Raw genomic sequence first — 18,389 nt, 5'->3', positions numbered from 1 at the left:
GACTTATTCTCTTTATCTTTGGAGGCTTTGGTGATAATTATAACTTTGGGCAATGGTTTAAACAGGCAAGGTCAAATTAACAGACCATCTGATGTTCCTTTACATAAAAATAAATGGGTAACTGATCCAAAATTATTCATTTTACATCATTGCTTGGCTACTGCATTTCTAATGTTATGATTATGACCCTAACATTCTGATAAGTGCAAAGACTAAATAATTATTTTTAAAAATTTGTCTAAGGACTAGGTATGGCAGATGTGCTTTATTTGTTGAATGTAATTTTTGTAGGTTGAAGTATGTTTTTCCTCTTTACATTCTTTCCTGCTTTCAACCAGCAGAGGGTGCTCTTATTTCAATTCCAGAACTATTATCCAATGTCTGTTCCAGGGACATTTGAATACTGAACATTAAACTCAGATGACTCATAGATTTTTAAAGCAATGAAGGTGACTCTTCGGTGTATAATGACTGTCCAATCAACAAAGATCTGGCTACTTTAATCCCAATTTCCAGCTTTTGCCTATATACCTGGAGGCATGGCAACAAGAGTGAGTACCTACATACTGCCTAAATATTGCAAGATTTTCTGACCCAACCACCCGTTCAGACAGTGAGTCTCAGTGGCCGAACCAGCATTTTATACAGTTCCAACATAAACTCCCTCGTCTTCTATTCTATGCCTCAGATAATAAAGTATCCCAAATGCATTCTTAACCAACTCATCTTCCTGTCCTAATACATTCGGGGATCTGTGGCTATGCAGCCCAAGGTCCCTCTAATCTTCAGTATTTTCCAGGTTCAGACCTTACAAAGTGTAATCCCTTGCCTAGTCATCCCTCCCCAGGTACATTACCTCACAGTCTTCTGCTGTGTTAACAGGACCATGAGATAGGGGAGCAGAATTTGGCCCATCGAGTCTGCTCTGCCATTTGATCAAGGTTGATATGTTTTTCAACTTCATTCTCCTGTCTTCTCGCTGTAACTTTTCATCCCCTTACCTATCAAAAACCTATCTATCTCTGTCTTAGATACATTCAATAAATTGGCCATCACAGCCTTCTGCAGGAATAAGTACCACAGATTCACCATCCTCTGGCTGAAGAAATTCATTCTCATCTCAGTTCTAAAGGATAGTCCCCTCACTCTGACACTATGCCCTTGGCGCTAGTCTCTCCTATTGGTGGAAACACCTTCTGCATGTCCACTCTGTCTCAGCCACTCAGTATTCTTTAAGATTCAATCAGATTTCCCCCTCATCCTTCTAAACTTCATCAAGTACAGACCCAGAGTCCTCAACTGTTCCTTAGTTAATAAGCCCTTCATCCCCAGGATCATTCTTGTAAACCTCTGCTGGACCTCCTCCAACACCCATACGTCTTCCTTAGGCATTGATCCGAACACAGCTCACAATCTTCCAAATATGTTCTGATCAGAGCTTTATATAGCCTCAGTATAAAGTATCCCTGGAATGGTAGGTTTAACGTACGATGAACGGCTAAGGATCCTGGGATTGTACTCATTAGAGTTTAGAAAGTTGAGGGGAGATCTAATAGAAACTTACAAGATAATATATGGCTTAGAAGGGGTGGACGCTAGGAAGTTGTTTCCGTTAGGCGGGGAGACTAGGACCCGTGGGCACAGCCTTAAAATTAGAGGGAGTAAATTTAAAACGAAAATGAGACGACATTTCTTCAGCCAGAGAATGGTGGGCTTGTGGAATTCATTGCCACGGAGTGCAGTGGAGGTTGGGATGTTAGATGCCTTCAAGGTAGAGATTGACAAATTCTTGATCTCACAAGGAATCAAGGGCTATGGGGAGAGTGCAGGGAAGTGGAGTTGAAATGCCCATCAGCCATGATTTAAATAGCGGAGTGGACTTGATGGGCCGAATGGCCTTACTTCCACTCCTATGTCTTACGGTCTTATGGTCTATAGTAGTATATTTCTGCTCTTGTATACTAGTCCTCTTGAAATGTATCCTGATATTGCATTTTCCTTCCTAAGTGCCAACTGAACCTGCATGTTAACCTTAAAAGAATCTAGGACTCCCAAGTACCTTTGTGCTTCAGATTTCCATCACCTTTCCCATTTAGAAAATAATCTATACCTCTCCTCTTCCTACCAAAGTGCATAACCTACAAGTTTTTGACATCAGATTCCATCTGCTACTTAATTGTCCACTCTCCTAGCCTGTCTGGGTCCTTCTGCAGCCTCCCCACTTCCACAACATGACCTGCCCCTCCAATTATCTTTGTGTCAGCTGCCAACATAGCAACAACACCGTCAGTTCCTTCATCCAGATTGTTAATGTGTAACATGAATAGCTGTGGTCTCAGCACTGACCCCTGTGGAACTGTACTCCAGTCCATTCATATCCTCCTGCAGTTTACGACCGTTCTCCTCTCTATTTATTACCCTAACAGTTGACATGGCATCTGCAAACTTTTGGATCATACCCTCTACTCCACAATTCAGATTCTGCTGTTTCAACTGAATCCATAGATAGAAACCTGTCAAGAAATGGATGTTATTGTCACAACAGCACTTTTTTCATGCTCTGGCATACTTGTAAGTCAGACTGGGCTTGAATTTTCCAACATTACCTTGAACCGTGGAGAAAAATGCACGTTTGCACATTGGCTGCAAGTTTCCATAACCTGTTTTCAATGTCAGAAGTAGGTTCGTGAAGTAATTGAAAAGTGCCAGTTCGTTAATGGATACATAGAAACACTTCCACCTGCAAGTTCAAACCACACACCATCCTGACTTAGAAATTTACTGTCATGTTTTCAATGTTGCTGAGTCAAAATCCTGCAAACTCCCTTCACAACAGTACAGCTGATGCACTTCCCTTCACCTAACAGTATGGTTCAATTAGATGGCTTACTGTAAACTTCTCAAGTGCAAGTAGCATTGAACAATGCTGGCCTAGCCGACAATACCTACATACTGTTAACAAATTATTCATTAAAATATTTCTAAACATCTATGTGGCCTTTGCGCCTTTGGTTAGCAATAAAAATTCTTTCCCTCAATAACACCTGGAAAATATACCAAAAATTGTGTGGAATTCTACCTCAAACAATTATTCATGAGTTTGGTAATTGTGTCGGCTGATTTGCAAATACATGCAATTATCTTGTTGGAAATTAGCTCGGATATAAAAACTACAGTCTGCTAAATGTTTCTGTTCCTCATATCCTGTGTAATCCTATGTCATGTATTTAGCTAATTTGTATATTTCAATAATATAACTGACAATTCAATCAATACTTTGAGGTATATATTATACTTAATTTCAGTCAATATTTTCTGAGCCATTGTCAACACACTTCCTGATCTGTTGATGTGAAAATGTTTACTAATTGTCTCAGGCTAAACCCAAAGTCAAGGATTTCCTTGGCAAGCTTGCTTAGGATTTTTCTTTCATTTATTCTTCATATTTGTATTACTATATATTTTAGTTACCATTGTAGTTGGTGTTTTACTTGCCTTTCATTCTCAATTTGTTTCCATCTCATGCATTTCTAAGTTCTAAATTCCTTTTATTCCTATTCTTGAGTTTGTGTGTGTTTCTGTAGTAATCCTTTCTTCATTCTTCAGCTCTAACCCAATGTCCTCCCAACAGTAATGTGCACTGATGCTGCTGAAAGCCTGGGAAGAATTTGACAAATTGAGCCGTCAACTTATTTCAATAAACATGCAGTTTCGCTTTGCAGGTATTTCGTACTGAGGGGTCTGCCTCCACTGATCTGACTTTACACACAGGCAGTTGAACAAGTATGAGTGCCATGATCATAAATATGCAATTACATATTGTACATAATAATTATACATAGTTAGGATTTTCAAGACTAGCATTTCAAATTGGTCATTCTCTACCTGTTCACTCATCTTTCTTTCACCTCTTTTATTCTCCACTGTCTTTGAAGAAGAATATCCTTTGTCTTGGAGTGGTTAGACAATTGGTTGCTGAGAAATTTTGTTCACACTTACCTTCTGAGCATAAGTTGTCCTGATGATAATTCCCTTTTACATTTGTGTTTCAGAAAAATGCCACAATTCAAAATGAAAATCTTGATTTGTTGCTCAACAATCAATGGTCATTGATTGAATAGCATGTACCATACATTCTGCTGTACAATTGGAGGGTCAATAGGACATGGCTCACTCCTCATTTAATACACCGCTTGAAATGGTTTACTGGTGAAAGTGAACTGTGGTCCACTATCAGACATTATTTGACCTGAATAAGCTGAAAATAGTGCTCATCATGCCAATAGTGGCTTGTGCTAACTGTGTTGCCAAGTCACTGAACTAAAGGCGTTTTAGAGTAGCAATTATTCCCATGTCTTGAAAATATACTTTTTGCTGCTTATGTCCAAGGAGCAGATGGAACATAAAGGCCCACCCTGCTGCTGGGGTTGATAGCTTTCCCATTATTACCTCAGCCACGTGCAAATTGGATTAAGGCAAATTAGTTGACAGAGATAGCTCAAAGACCAGTGCAATGGAAAAGTAAAGTGTTCTTGGGATACTGGCACTAGTATTGATGAAAGTGGGATCTGCATCAATGGGCCTACTTGCAGCCAAACCTTGTTGGGCACAGATTTAATGCCAACTGCATTACTGAGGGGATTTAAAACTAAATATTGAGGGCAAGGAATCAAATGTGAAGTTGTAATGGATCAAAGAGTGAAGCGAAGGCCAATGCAAAAATAGACAAAATAATTAACAAACTGGGATAGGGAAGGACAGATAGTATGAACCTAAGGGTCAACAGATGACCCCACAATCAATGAATCAGATCTAACCTCTGCAGTCTACCTATAACCAGTTCGTAAATAGTGATGGATAATCATACAACTAATAGGAGGAGGTCTCCAAAAATAAAATCCGCATCTTCAAGAACCAGGGCGGCCCAACACTTCGGTGCAAAAATAAGGCTTAAATATTTGCAATCACCTTCAGCCTCATTCTGAAGCCTCTAGCATCACAAATACCGGTCTTCAGCCAATTCAATCCACTCCACATGATACCAAGAAACAACGAGATGCATTGGAAGCTGCAAAGCTTATGGGCCTCAACAGCAGATTGATTCTGGCCTTAATAATTAAGTATGTGTTTTGAAACTAGCCACACCCCCGCCTAAGCTGTTCTAGTGCAGTTATAACAATAGCATTTACCCTCCAATGTACAACCGTGAACAGCAGTGTGCTGACCACAAAATGGAGGAAAACTCCAATCCAGCCAATTATCGTGTCATCAATCTATCCTCAATCATCAGCAAAGTAATGATAGGAGGTCATAGACAGTGCGATCCACTTTTTTTTCCTTCTCCATTTGTGGGATGCGGGTTTTGCTGGCTGACCAGTATTTCCTACTCATCCCTAGTTGTCCTTGAGAAGGTGGTGATAAGTTGCCTTCTTGAACTGCTGCAGTCCACCTGCTGTGGGTTGACCCATAACGCCATTAGGGAGCAACTCCAGGATCTGACCTTGCAACAGTGAAGGAACAGTGATATATTTCCAAGTCAGGATGGAAGGGAGCTTGGAGGTGGTGGTGCTCCCATATATCTGATGCACTTGTCTTTCTAGGAAGAAGTGGTCGTGGGTTTGGAAGGTACTATCTGAGGATCTTTGGTGAATTTCTACAGTGCATCTTGCAGATTGTACGCATTGCTGCTACTGAGGGTCGGTGGTGGAGGGAGTGGATGCCTGAGGATGTAGTGCCAATCAAGTGGGCTGCTTTGTCCTGGATGGTGTCAAGCTTCTTGAGTGTTGTTGGGGCTGCACTCATCCAGGTAAGTGGAGAGCATTCCATCACACTCTTGATTTGTGCCTTGCAGATGGCAGACGGGCTTTGAGGAGTCAGGATATGAGTTACTCGCTACAGTATTCCTAGCTTGCACATGCTTCACAAATCCCTTCTCACTGACTTTCAGATTGGTTTTAACAGGGTCATTCAGCTCCTGTTCTCACTACAGCTTTGTTCCAAAAATGTACAAAAAAAGCTGAATTCCAGAAATGAAGTGACAGTGACTGCCCTGAAATTAAAGCTGTTTTTGACCTTATGTAGTGTCAGGGGTCCATAGCCAAAGTAGAGGCAAGAAGAATTGGGGAAAATCTCTCTGGTGGTTTAACTTGTATCTAACCACAAAGGAAGATAGTTATAGTGTTTGGAGATCAAGCACCTCAGTCTTAGGACCTCCTGCAAGATTTTGTTTGTTCACTCATGGAGGTGGGTGTCATAGGCTAGGCCAGCATTTATTGCCTGTTCCTAGCTGCCCTTGAGAAGGTGATGGTGGGCTGCCTTCTTGAAGGGCTACAGTCCATGTATTGTCGGTAGACCACTATGTCATTGGGGAAGGTTCCTCAGGAGAGTGTACTGGGCTCGACTATTTGCAGTTGTTTAATCAATGACCTTCTGATAGATTGGTTGATAACACAGCAACTACAAAAAATGCTGGTAGCTGGGGAAATATCACATATTTTTCTCCATTAATATTAAATATATAAGTAATGATGCAAAAGATCACAAATTATGAAGGATAATTTGGTATTGTTCCAGTCCACTTGGGAAATTGCACTGATTCAAGCTCCACTACTCCTGGACTCACGACATTAATTAAATTGTTAACCTAAGTGCATTAAATTCCTAGTTTACCTAAAATAAAACAAAGAACTGTAGATGTTAGAGATGTGAAACACACAAAAGTGTTCTGAAGAAGGGTCACTGGACTTGAAATGTTAACTGCACAGATGCTGCCAGACCTGCAGAGTTCCTCCAGCAATTTCTGTTTTCTTCTGTTCCTTAGTTTATCTGTCTATTGGAATCAGGTTAACAGAAAACACTTACCAGGTTCCTGCATTTAAAAATAACCACTGTTCATGATAAATAATGAAGTTTTGTCTGCAGCTAATTAAAATTATGAACTATCAACATATATCTCTACTCGTTAAAACTCCCTTTTAAACACTCTGAATGAATAAGGGTAGGAAATGAAGAGGAAAAAAAAGTGGATAGCACTGTCTAAGACCCCTATCATTACTTTGCTGGTGATTGAGAGTAGATTGATGGCATGATAGTTGGCTGGATTGGAGTTTTCCTACATATTATGCTCAGCACACTGCTGTTCAATGTTGTATGTTGGATGATAAATGCTATTGCCATAACTGTACTAGAACAGCTTAGGCAGGGCTGTGGCTAGTTTCGGAACCCATAATTATTATGGCCAGAATCAATTTGCTTGAAACATGCAAGCAGACATAGACAAACAAAAATAAATCTCATGGGTGGAGAAAATAAATCACTGGGGAAACACAGTTCAATAGCACAGTCTATAGAATTGATGAAATGTTCTTTCAGCTTCTCTTTTTACAAAAGAGTTACAAGGGTGAGAATAGGGCCCCTTAAAGATCAACAAGGCTGTCTATGTGTGGAAATACAGGAGACGGGTGACATACTAAACAAAGATTTTGCCTCAGTGTTAATTGTGGAAAGAAACATGGAAGCTCGGGCAAATAAACAGTGAACTCAGAAGGAGGTGTTGGAGGTTGTAAAATGCATAAAGGTAGATAAATCCACAGGGCCTAATTGGGTGTATCCCAGAACATTGTAGGAAGTACTTGCTGGGCCCCTTGCAGAGATATTTGTATTGTTGACAACCATGGGTGAACTGCCAGAAGACTCGAGGATGGCTAATGTTGTGTCAATGTTTAAGAAAGGCTGCAAGGAAAAATCAGGGAACTATAGATCAGTGAGTCTTACGTCAGTGGTGGGTGAGTTGTTGGAGGATTCTGAGAGATAAGATTTACATACATTTGGAAAGGCAAGGACTGATTAGGGATAGTCAGCATGGCTTTGTGAGTGGGAAATTGTGTCTCACAAATTTGATTGAGTCTTTTGAAGTGGTTACCAAGAAGACAGATGAAGGAAGAATGGTAGACATTGTCTACATGGACTTTTGCAAGGCCTTTGGCAAGGTCCTGCATGGTAGAATGGCTAGTAAAGTTAGATCATATGGAATCCAAGGAGAGCTAGCCAATTGGATACAATTGGCTTGACAGTAGGAAACAGAGGATGGTGGTAGAGGGTTGTTATTTGGGCTGGAGGTCTGTGACCAGTGGTGTGCTGCAAGAATTGGTTCTGGGCCCACTTTTGTTTGTCATTTATATTAATGGTTTGGATGAGAATATTGAAGGTATGCTTAGTTAGTTTGTGGATGACACCAAAATTGATGGTATAGTGCACAGTGAAAAAGGTTATCTAAGAGTACAAAGAGATCTTGATCAGATGGGCCAATTGGCAGATGGCGTTTGATTTGGCCCTGGAGAGTGTTACTGAACAGAGGGACCTAAGGTTGCAGATTCATTGTTCCTGGAAAGTGGAGTTGGAGGTAGAAAGGGTAGTTAAGAAGGCATTGAGCATGCTTGGCTTCATTGGTCAGAACATTGAGTATGGGAGTTAGGATGTCATGTTGTGGCTGTACAGGACATTGGTGAGGATACTTTTAGAATACTGAATATAATTCTGGTCATGCTGCTATAGGAAGGATGATGTGAAACTAGAAAAGGATGCCAAAAAGATCTGCAAGGACTGGAGCGTTTGTGTTATAAAGAAAGGCTGGATAGGCTGGGGCTTTCTTCACCTGGAGCATGGGAGATGACAGGTGACCTTATAGAGGTTTATAAAATCTTGAGAGGCATGGTAAGGAGAATATTCAAGGTCTTTATCGAAGGTAGGGGAATCCAAAACTAGACGGCATAGATTTAAGGCGACAGGGAAAGATTTAAAAGGGACCTGAGGTGCAACTTTCTCAAACAGAGGGTGATACGTGTATGAAATGAACTGCCTGATGAAGTAGTTGAGGTGGCTACAATTACAACATTTAAAGGACATTTGGACAGATGCATAAATAGGAAAAGTTTAGAGGAATATGGGCCAAATGCAAACATGTGGGACTATTTAAATTTGGGATACCTTGTCAGCGTGGACAATTTGGACTAAAGGATCTTATGATGCCATGACGCTTCCCAGGCACTTGAATTCTCTAATCTCCTTCTCCAGATTCTTTCACTGTTCACAGAAGGTACTGGGTGATTGGTACATTAATCATTAAGTCTCTTACATGCTGGTTAAAGTCAACAGCTAATAGCAACTTTTCTCCCAACAAGCATTGTGGGTCAAACTACAGCATGTGACCTGTAGGGGTGAAAGAAGGCAGCTCACCAATACCTTCTCAAGAGCAACTAGGGACATGCAATGAATTCTGGCCAGGCAGCGATGCCTATGTACCCTGAATGAAAAAAACTGCTAACCATACCTCTTTTGCTTGCCTATTAACTGCGAATAAACAACTAACTTTCTTTCAGTTTTAGTTACTTTTATTACAGAGAGATAGACACAGACGCTTCCCCTTCAGAAGTCCAGAGGCTTCTCTTCTTGGTCATAAAAAACAAACTGTTCACGTGCCCAGGAGCCAATTACAGCATTGTTATCGAGCTAATGACTTGCAATAACCATAAACTGGGCAGATTTGCACAAATCAATTTGCAATTCATTGCTGGACAAATGCTATTGTATGCATGTATCACGCTTCCATGGCATCTTATTTCTCTTCTCTCACTGCTTAAATGATATAGCAGTGTAAACACAACTTACAATGAGTCAACTTACAAATGTCAGCATTCTTGCTCCTCTGATGCTGCTTGGCCTGCTGTGTTCATCCAGCTCTACACCTTGTTATCCCATGAGTTCTAATAACTTGTTTTAAAACTGCAGCAATTCCTTACACAGTCCTCAGTTTTAAAGCAGTCCTTTTGCCCATTTTAATTCATATTCAAAATTAAAGATAAACAAAAACAGATGGTCTTTATATGCCATTATAATAGATGAAACTCTCAGTTTACATTGTGTAACCACATTATCTTTTCCAGTAAAATGCAAAATCTTTATATTAAGTAGTTGAAACAACTGACTCCATGTGAATCGTTTCATGTTTCATATTTTAATGAATGCCAGTGGTTTAAGGCCATGTAGATTAAAAGCTCTTTGCTACCATGTCAAATAAAACAGCAATGTGTTGAAGAGATGATAATATTCCCAAAGTCTAATTTTCTACAGTACAGTACTTGTTCTGATACTGATTTAGTTTCTTTGAAAAGTACCCCACTAGCTTCTCTACTCCCAATTCATCATTCAACTACAAGATCATGAGCACCAATGTCCATTTTAAATGTTATCAACAATGGTTTATTTATTTAGATTGGGTTCAGCTTCTCAAAGTTGCCAAGTTGCATGCCATTCTGCTAACCATACCTCTTTTGCTTGCCTATTTAACAAATACATTTGTTAAAGAAATTGCTATCGTGCTGAAATTATGCAAAATTATTTTGTAAAGCCCACACAATCATAAAAATCTCATGGTTTCTTATTTTGTTTTAGGAACAGCAAATTCCATTAGTTTTTTCAGGTTTTTTGGAAGTGGTTACAAGTTTGTTTTCGTGACTCTATTTGCTTTTCTGTTGTCTAAATGGAACGATCATAGATCAATCCCATTTAGGAACCAACACTAATGGTGAACTTCAGCTGTTTTGATTAGGTTCAACCATGTGATTTTCCAGCATGTACTAGATTTCTGTCTTTTACCTGGGTTGAACAGATAAGGTTTTATTGGTACTGACTGTCCAGCACCATACCTCGCTAATGCAGTACATTCAAGCATATCTGACCAGATTATCATACAATCCCCCTATTGTCCTTCCTTTAAATAGAAGAATAGCCTAACGGTCCCAGAATTTCTAGAATTGAAGGAAGTTGGCTTTAAAAACTATCCATTTCTGTTTCTACCTCATGCTCAATATTTCAATCATCTTCCATTACTCTTATCACCTGACATAGTTACTCATCTTTATCCTCTTCCCTCCGATAGTACCATTTCAGCATGTTAATATGGCATTACAGATTGTCTTCCAGGATTATCTGTCAGCTAAGTGAACTTCCTAACTTGTATGTATCACTGAATTTTGTTTTCAGAGGGAACAATGCCTTGGTGCTGGCTCGAAGGGCCAAATGGCCTACTCCAGCACCTATTGTCTATTGTCTATTATGTCTTCTCCCTCTTGAAATGCTCCAATTGTACGATGTTTGTCAGCCCGTTCTTCAATTTGAGTATGTAAAACCTTCGAAATGCTCCTGTGAGTCTTTTTAAAAACATGGACAATGTTGAGAATTTGTCCTTTTGTATTCAAGAACTTTTACCCAATCAATTTTAATTGGTCTCTAATCTCATAGTCATAAATCAATTCCCAAGTACTAAACCCAGTGTATTCATTATGAGACTATCTGGTGACATATTTTAAAATAATTTTTTACCCATTTTAGTTCACGAAAATAAAGTAAAATAAAAATACATCATTTTAGTGTCTTAAATTTTCTTTTATAAATATAAATTATATTAGCAAGTGCTCTGTTATCTGTTTTCCAAGCTATCAGATTTTGTGTGCTATTAATGAATTTGTACGCTTAACATTGAGGGACAATGGCACTGCCTTGTGTTCAGGTTGCGGTTTGATATTGCTGAGTGAGAAATCGGCCACCAAAAAGTACAGCCTATCTCATGATCCAGGGCTGAACCATGGCTTGGGGAATTTAGAAGACAGGTCAGGCATTCTTTTTGTTATTGACTCCATTACAAAACAGATAGAAATGTTCTAAGACAGTAGGAACTGCTGATGCTGAAGAATCTGAGAATAACAAGGTGTAGAGCTGGATGAACACAGCAGGCCATACAGCATCAGTGGAGCAGGAAGGCTGACGAGATCTTTCTGAAGAAGGGTCTTGGCTCGAAACGTCAGCCTTCCTGCTCCTCTGATGGTCTATGGCCTGCTGTGTTCATCCAGCTCTACACCTTGTAATCCTAGAAATGTTCTAAACTGTTGTTCTTTGTGGGATAGGGTGGAAAGAGACTAATAATGCCAGCATTAAATAAAGGTAAACCCCAGACTTGCAAAATTGTGACAGCTGATGAGTCACTAGGAATAGTGCCTGACAACTTGAACATGAGTGATACATTTAAAAATATTAACGTATGGCTAACCACCTTTAAACATAAAAACAAAACAAAGAACTGCAGATACTGGAGATGTGAAACATACATAAAAACATAAATTAACCTACGATCCACAGGATAAAAAGAAAAACTACAATATTTTAAACAAGTATCAATTTCAGTGAGACAAGGGAGCATTTTATACATTTGGATTTATTATAACCTGTAAAACAGCTAATGCGATCAGAGTAAGCAAATATTCAACTTCTCATTCAATACCATGAGCTCAAAAAATCAAATGCTCCCTGAAATTGGTTACTTAAATAAAGAAAGGTATAATAAATACAGGACTTAAAAAAAGACTAACTGCAAATCTTTCCAAAAATAAATACAAGAAACTTCAGCTTTTACCCAAGATTTATTTTGAATAATTAGACTTGTAGAAACAAGCAACTAATCCAAATGATTGTACAGAAAAGGAATCCTTGTACTGTAAAATGACACAGAAGGATAACATGTTGGTTTGAACACATTGATCATTCAGTCTTGACCACTCAATTATCCCAGATTGGAAAGACATTGGAAATGCTAGCAATTAAAATATTCAACTGCAGCCAAACATACAATATATACAGAACATCCATTCATGGCTACATTTTTCATGTCTCTGTAAAAGTTCTCTAGTCTATCTGTAGTTCAACAGCAAACCAGTAATACAATACACGTTACTATCTACAATATACTGTTGCAATTTAAGCATGACATAAAAGCACAACTGGTTGATAATTGCATGCAAATCAATACAGAACTGTCAAAAAACTGACAATTATGAAAAGCAGAATTTCAAGAGTCCAGAGACAAGAACCATTGAAATAGGGTTTGTTAAGTGGAAAACATGAAGGCACTTGGAGAATACCGGACCAGATTTTTTTTCAATAAAGAGGACAGTTTGGTTTTAATCAGTGGCTTCTGCCATCACTGAGTGTTGTCATTCACAGCATACTGGTAGCTAAATGTTCTAACAATATTGAATTCAATAGAATAAGCTATCTTAACAAAAATAGTTTACAACAGATATTAGACGTGACAAGTGAATTAAGCAACATAATTTTAAAAGCAGCAATGCATAGCCTTTCTTTCAAATATTCTATAACTGTGGACACAGCGTGATGCCCTTTTATACAATATTACAGTATAATTCTGGCAAATAAATCACAATCCATCAACCACTGCCACTGTTCGGATACTTAGGTAAAATATCTGGCATGGAACTGATTATTTCATACAATAGGTCATTTATGGCAAAAATAAATTTGAAGACATTATCTTTCTTTAATCATCTAGCTGTCTCACTGGCCTTCATTCAAGCAAGAAAGCTCTCTGAGCACTTTCCCCACAATGTATGAAACATCAGCACAGCATTCACAGCTCCTTTCAAATATATTTATGTCTTCTCCCTCTTTCATTATCTCAAGTTCCCACAACTGAACACACACTTTCATAACATATTTGGCAACTTTATTTTAACTCCCATGAGAGTAAACCTGTAAATGCTCACTTCAAATTAAAAGCCATTAAAGGTCTTTCCTCCCGTTTCTGCCAAGGGCTTTTTTTATCCTCGTCTTGGTCTTCAGTGCTGTCATTGTCATCATTCTCGTTGATTTGATCATTGTCATTAATACGGTCATTTTCATTATTCATTATCTTTTCATCAGTTTCAGCAGTCTCTGTGTGTCGTGGACTCGTTGGAAGACACTCCTCAATTTCTTCAATTCGCTGGATGTTTTCATTCTGTAATCCTAATGTTGTGCGACTATCTCTTTCAGCTGACCCATCCATTAGTGGTTTCATCGAGGTGTCCTCTGGGCTACAGACAGCTGTACCACTTTCACTGCCGCTCTGTTCCATGTCATCCACATACACCAGCCTAGTGTATGTCATACTGCCAGAAAGGTTCTGTTCTCTTGCTTCTTTTCCCTTTCGGGAAGGTTTTGGTTCATTCATGTCCACGCCAGAATCCAAACTTGCATCATTGCTCCCATTTTTGCCAGCTTTCTGCAAGTCAATGTAAGAATGCCTAACCTGCGCGTTTGCACGGCCATCTAAGGACACAAACCAAGCTCTGGGATGAGGGAGAGGCTTTCCTCCTGTTATTTCTAGCAGTGCTTTTTCTGCAAAGAGTTGGACTTCACTATTCATCTGAGCCATTGCTGCTTCGCTTAGTGATGCTGGGATGGATACAGATTCTGACATGGTGGATGACTGGGGACTCCAGTCTCCACCTTCTGTTTCCTGAAGTTGCTGCTGCGATAAAGTTTGTGGTGTCACTTGCTGTTGTTGTTGAGAATGAGGATGCATCTGTTGGTGGGAAATAGAAAGCTCTGCTTGTAATCTTTCAAAATCCAGCTGTTGTTCTGCAGGGGCAGTCAAAGGCTGCCCCATGGACTGATATTCCATGGGCAATTTCATATAATGGGCAGGAATAACTAACGTAGGTAGCACTTTTCTATAAACATTGTCGTTCACCTCATCTGCAGAACTGCAACAGAGCAACTGGCCTGGCTGTGGAAAAGAGGTTGGTCTTTCAAGATGATCAACTGACCGGGACATCATGTAATCAGTTGCTTTTCTGTCCACTTTTTGTGCTTTGTCAGGAACATATGATAGTTGATAGTCTGGCTCTTGAATACTACTTTTACTGTCTGTGGAAAGAAGTCTTATTGAAGCCTGAACTTCTTTATCTCTTTTATCCAGTAGGGGCTGCGAAACAACGGAATTGTAGCTCTTTCTATAGTCTTCTCTCGCAGGAGGTTCAAAATCTTCAGAAACATCAATGGATCTTGCCATTTTGAGGTGATAGTTTCGAGGAGGAGATCGACAATATTCGTCCTTTAAGGTCTCTCTTAAAGATGGGTCTTTGTGTGAAATTAATTCTTCTTTAGAACTGAATTCTCGTGAAGTACTGTATGAGGGCTTCAACATTGGTGTACGTACATCTGCCTCTCCATTGGATGATACCAATTCCATGTGGACTGCACTGATTAAGTTGAGGTGGGACATGGATGTTGCTTGGTCTTTCTTAGAACTGTCTAGTGCAGAGGACAGCTGAATTTTTCTATGGTGCTGACGGGGCTTTAAACATTTTCTCCTGTAAAGAAATTGATCGGGGTGGAAAGAAAGAATATTTCAGATTGCATTGAAATAAGTCACCTCATATAATTGATGAATTTCCAGTTAAACGTTATATCTTTTAAGAATAAACCAAATACATCAAAATTTTTCAAGAAACATCTACCTGGCAATTTAAAAAGCAACTTCTGGAGTCTTGTATTTTGCTTCTGCAATTGTCTTTGTAATGAATAAATTATATTCTAACGACTGAACGATAATGAATGAACATACACTTAAATAAAGCTTTTCTTTTGACAGTATACACTCGATGGAATGAAGGGCCTCTCCTGTACTGTATGATTCTATGAAAACACATTGACCTAGTTTCTCCAATCTGCATTTTATTCTTCCCAGTCAACAGATGTTTTCTTGAGAGTATTGTCGAGACTGCAAATGCAAAGGAGAATCGCTGCAGGGAGTAATTTTCTACCTCACTGGGGTACACATATTAGACAAAACATATTAACATAACTCAAAATTATTCTAGAAAAATTAAAAATCTTTCATATAGCTCTGGTTGTAAACAGTTTAAAAAGAAGCATTAATAATAAGAAAAAAATCATGCAAGACATAGCACACAGTCTATCAGAAATTAAGATTTAAAATTCTGTCATTGTTAAAAAGATCCCATCCTTTGTAAATGGACTATTTTGATGTGCTCTGTTTTGTTTTAAGAAACATGTTCCTTTGAAAAGTTACCTGCAATAATAGATGAGTAAACAAAGCAGAACCAGTAGAATGACAGTCATTCCTCCAAGAATGGCCAACAGGAAGGCTGTATGATAGACAGTGATGTCACTGGCTCCAACAGAACCCATATTACCTAAAATATGCAAGTTATATTATATCAAATGACTTATTTTGGTTAAAGTAAATAATTTTGCAAATATCATCAGAATCATTTTATGTAGGAGATGGGATCCCTTTGTACTGCATAGCAGGTGAAATACCATTCATTCCATGTCAAATGCTTAGAATTGTGAAAGTACAGTAATACCTACACTTATCAGGCACCTTCAGTTTCAATATCAGCAAATATCAATAACAGTAGTGCAGTGTTCTAGTCCATGAATTCCAAACTCCACCATCCATGGTGACCCTGAAATGTTGCTACTATTCTCCTGAATTATTTACCTGGGCTTTGAGGAGACATAGCTGCAACCCAGTAACCCAACTGTGGAGCGAAGTATGTCCAAGTGAGATAGTCGCCTTCTCTTTGTACAAGACCCAATCCACTCTTCAGCCAAGCACCTTAAGAAACAGCAATCAAAAAGGAAACTTTGATTCAAATCATAGTCATACATTATCGAAAAATAATTGGCCTCATTAAATTAATATTGGAAAATTGGCACCCTCGTAAAGAACCACATCCAATTTCCTCATATAAACTTAATTGTAAGTAAAATAAGATAAATCAAAGTAAATGATACTGGAGTTGAGAAGGTAGATGGAAAAATGGTATTTTGAAAATGTGCTTTTTCAGCAGCTTTTTCTCCTGTTCTGGATATTGACATTATAATCCTAGCAAAGTTCAGCTTATCTCAAATCAGTAAGTATTAGAAAATTAATATCTATTTTGTAATTGCAATAAACATTTCATATAGATTATTTTTCACCTCTTGCACTTACCGATTCCAATTGTTTAGAAATGTTTGATTTGTGCAAGTTTCTCATCATCAATCACTAGAGGGCGTATATGTATAGTACAATACATGATACAAAGAACAAAAATGTATTGTTAATATTTTTTTCCACAATTAAGGCCAACAACCAAATTAAGGTAGTTGCTCAACCATTTGATCAATATGCAAAACCAGATGAGATTCTCACCTGAGCAAAGGGTGCATGGTTAACAGATACAGTTAGCAAGACAAACCAAGCCTGACAAAGAATGCCTTGCAAGCTTTCTTCCCAGAACTTAAAAGAAAAAGGTACAGCTATCTACTGATAAAATCAGCTCTCAGTTACACATTCAGCAGACTTGTATAAGGTTAATCCCAGCAAAGCCAAAGCTTAGAAGTCAGGCTGCAAAATGAACTGCGGTCCAAGAAGACAACTTACTCAATGGCAACTGGGGTTGGGCAATACAAAAGTTATCAGTGCAATATATAGCATTTCCACATGAATAAGTGTGACGTTTCTCAATGAATATATATGTAATGTTGTTTATGCAATATCTTAAAATGGAACAAATGAAAGTCCATAGATGTGAGTGTGTAGAATAGTAATGAGAATCTGATCAGTTTGTCAGGAATATATAACTTCTATATTAAGTATACTCAAAGATAGAGCTTCCACTCATCTCTGGGAAATAAAATTCCAAAGATTCACAATTCTCCAAGAAAGAAATTCTCATCTTTCGGTCCTAAGCGATATTCCCTTATTTAATTTGATTTATTATTGTCGCATGTACCTAGGTGCAGTGAAAAGTTTTATTTTACACGAAATACAGGCAAATCAAAACATACAAAGATCGTGGGGTGATTGAAGGGCGAGGAATACATAGTAACGGCTGCAAAGGAGGTGCACAAGGTGAGGTCAACATTAGATTTGGCATTTGAAAGGTCCATTCAGAAATCTAATAACAGCAGAAAGAAGCGGTTCTTGAAGCTGTTGGTACATGTGTTTAACCTTTTGAATCTTCTGCCTGATGGAACAGGTTGGAAGAGATTTTAACCAGAGAGGGAGAGGACTTTGATGATGTTGGCTGCCTTTCTGAGGCATCAAGGAGTGTAGATGGAGTCAATGGATGGGAGGTTGGCTTGTGTGATGGTCTGGGTGGTGTTCACAACTTACTGTAGTTTCTACAGTCCTGAGCAGAGCTGTTGCCATACCAATCCGTGATGAATCCAGATAGTATGTTTTCTATGGTGCAACTATAAACATTGGTGAGACCGCTGATGGACACGTCAAATTTCCTTCTTGACCATCACATCAATTTTGGTGGTCCAAGACAGATTGTTGGTAATTGTCACTCCTAGAAACTTGATGCTTTTGAACTTCTCCACTCCAGCTCCATTGATGTAGATAGGGGTGTGCCCTCTTATTTTTGTCGTGTGGTTTTAGACACCTGAACCAGTGGGAACATCTGACCTGCATCTAGACTGTCTATTCCTTTGTCGGTTTCAATTAGATCATTTCTCATTCTGCAGGATGTAGACAA

General features: G+C 38.8%; 1 protein-coding gene across 2 annotated transcripts in view; it reads right to left on the bottom strand.

Annotated features, from left to right (window-relative positions):
• Positions 1-12,454: 12,454 nt before the first annotated feature.
• The window catches only part of fam171a1 (family with sequence similarity 171 member A1), a 182,629-nt gene continuing 176,694 nt past the window's right edge, over positions 12,455-18,389 (bottom strand). For both annotated transcript variants that reach the window (XM_048562980.2, XM_048562987.2), the window contains 3 exons: positions 16,361-16,477; positions 15,926-16,049; positions 12,455-15,203 (listed from right to left, as the gene is read on the bottom strand). In XM_048562980.2, the coding sequence (XP_048418937.1) occupies positions 13,610-15,203; positions 15,926-16,049; positions 16,361-16,477 (1,835 nt within the window). In that variant the 3' untranslated portion in view covers positions 12,455-13,609. The remainder of the gene's footprint in view (positions 15,204-15,925; positions 16,050-16,360; positions 16,478-18,389) is intronic.

Source organism: Stegostoma tigrinum, chromosome 2 (genome assembly GCF_030684315.1).
Source record: "Stegostoma tigrinum isolate sSteTig4 chromosome 2, sSteTig4.hap1, whole genome shotgun sequence".
NCBI lineage: Eukaryota > Metazoa > Chordata > Chondrichthyes > Orectolobiformes > Stegostomatidae > Stegostoma > Stegostoma tigrinum.
This window is presented reverse-complemented; position numbering and strand designations above follow the sequence as displayed.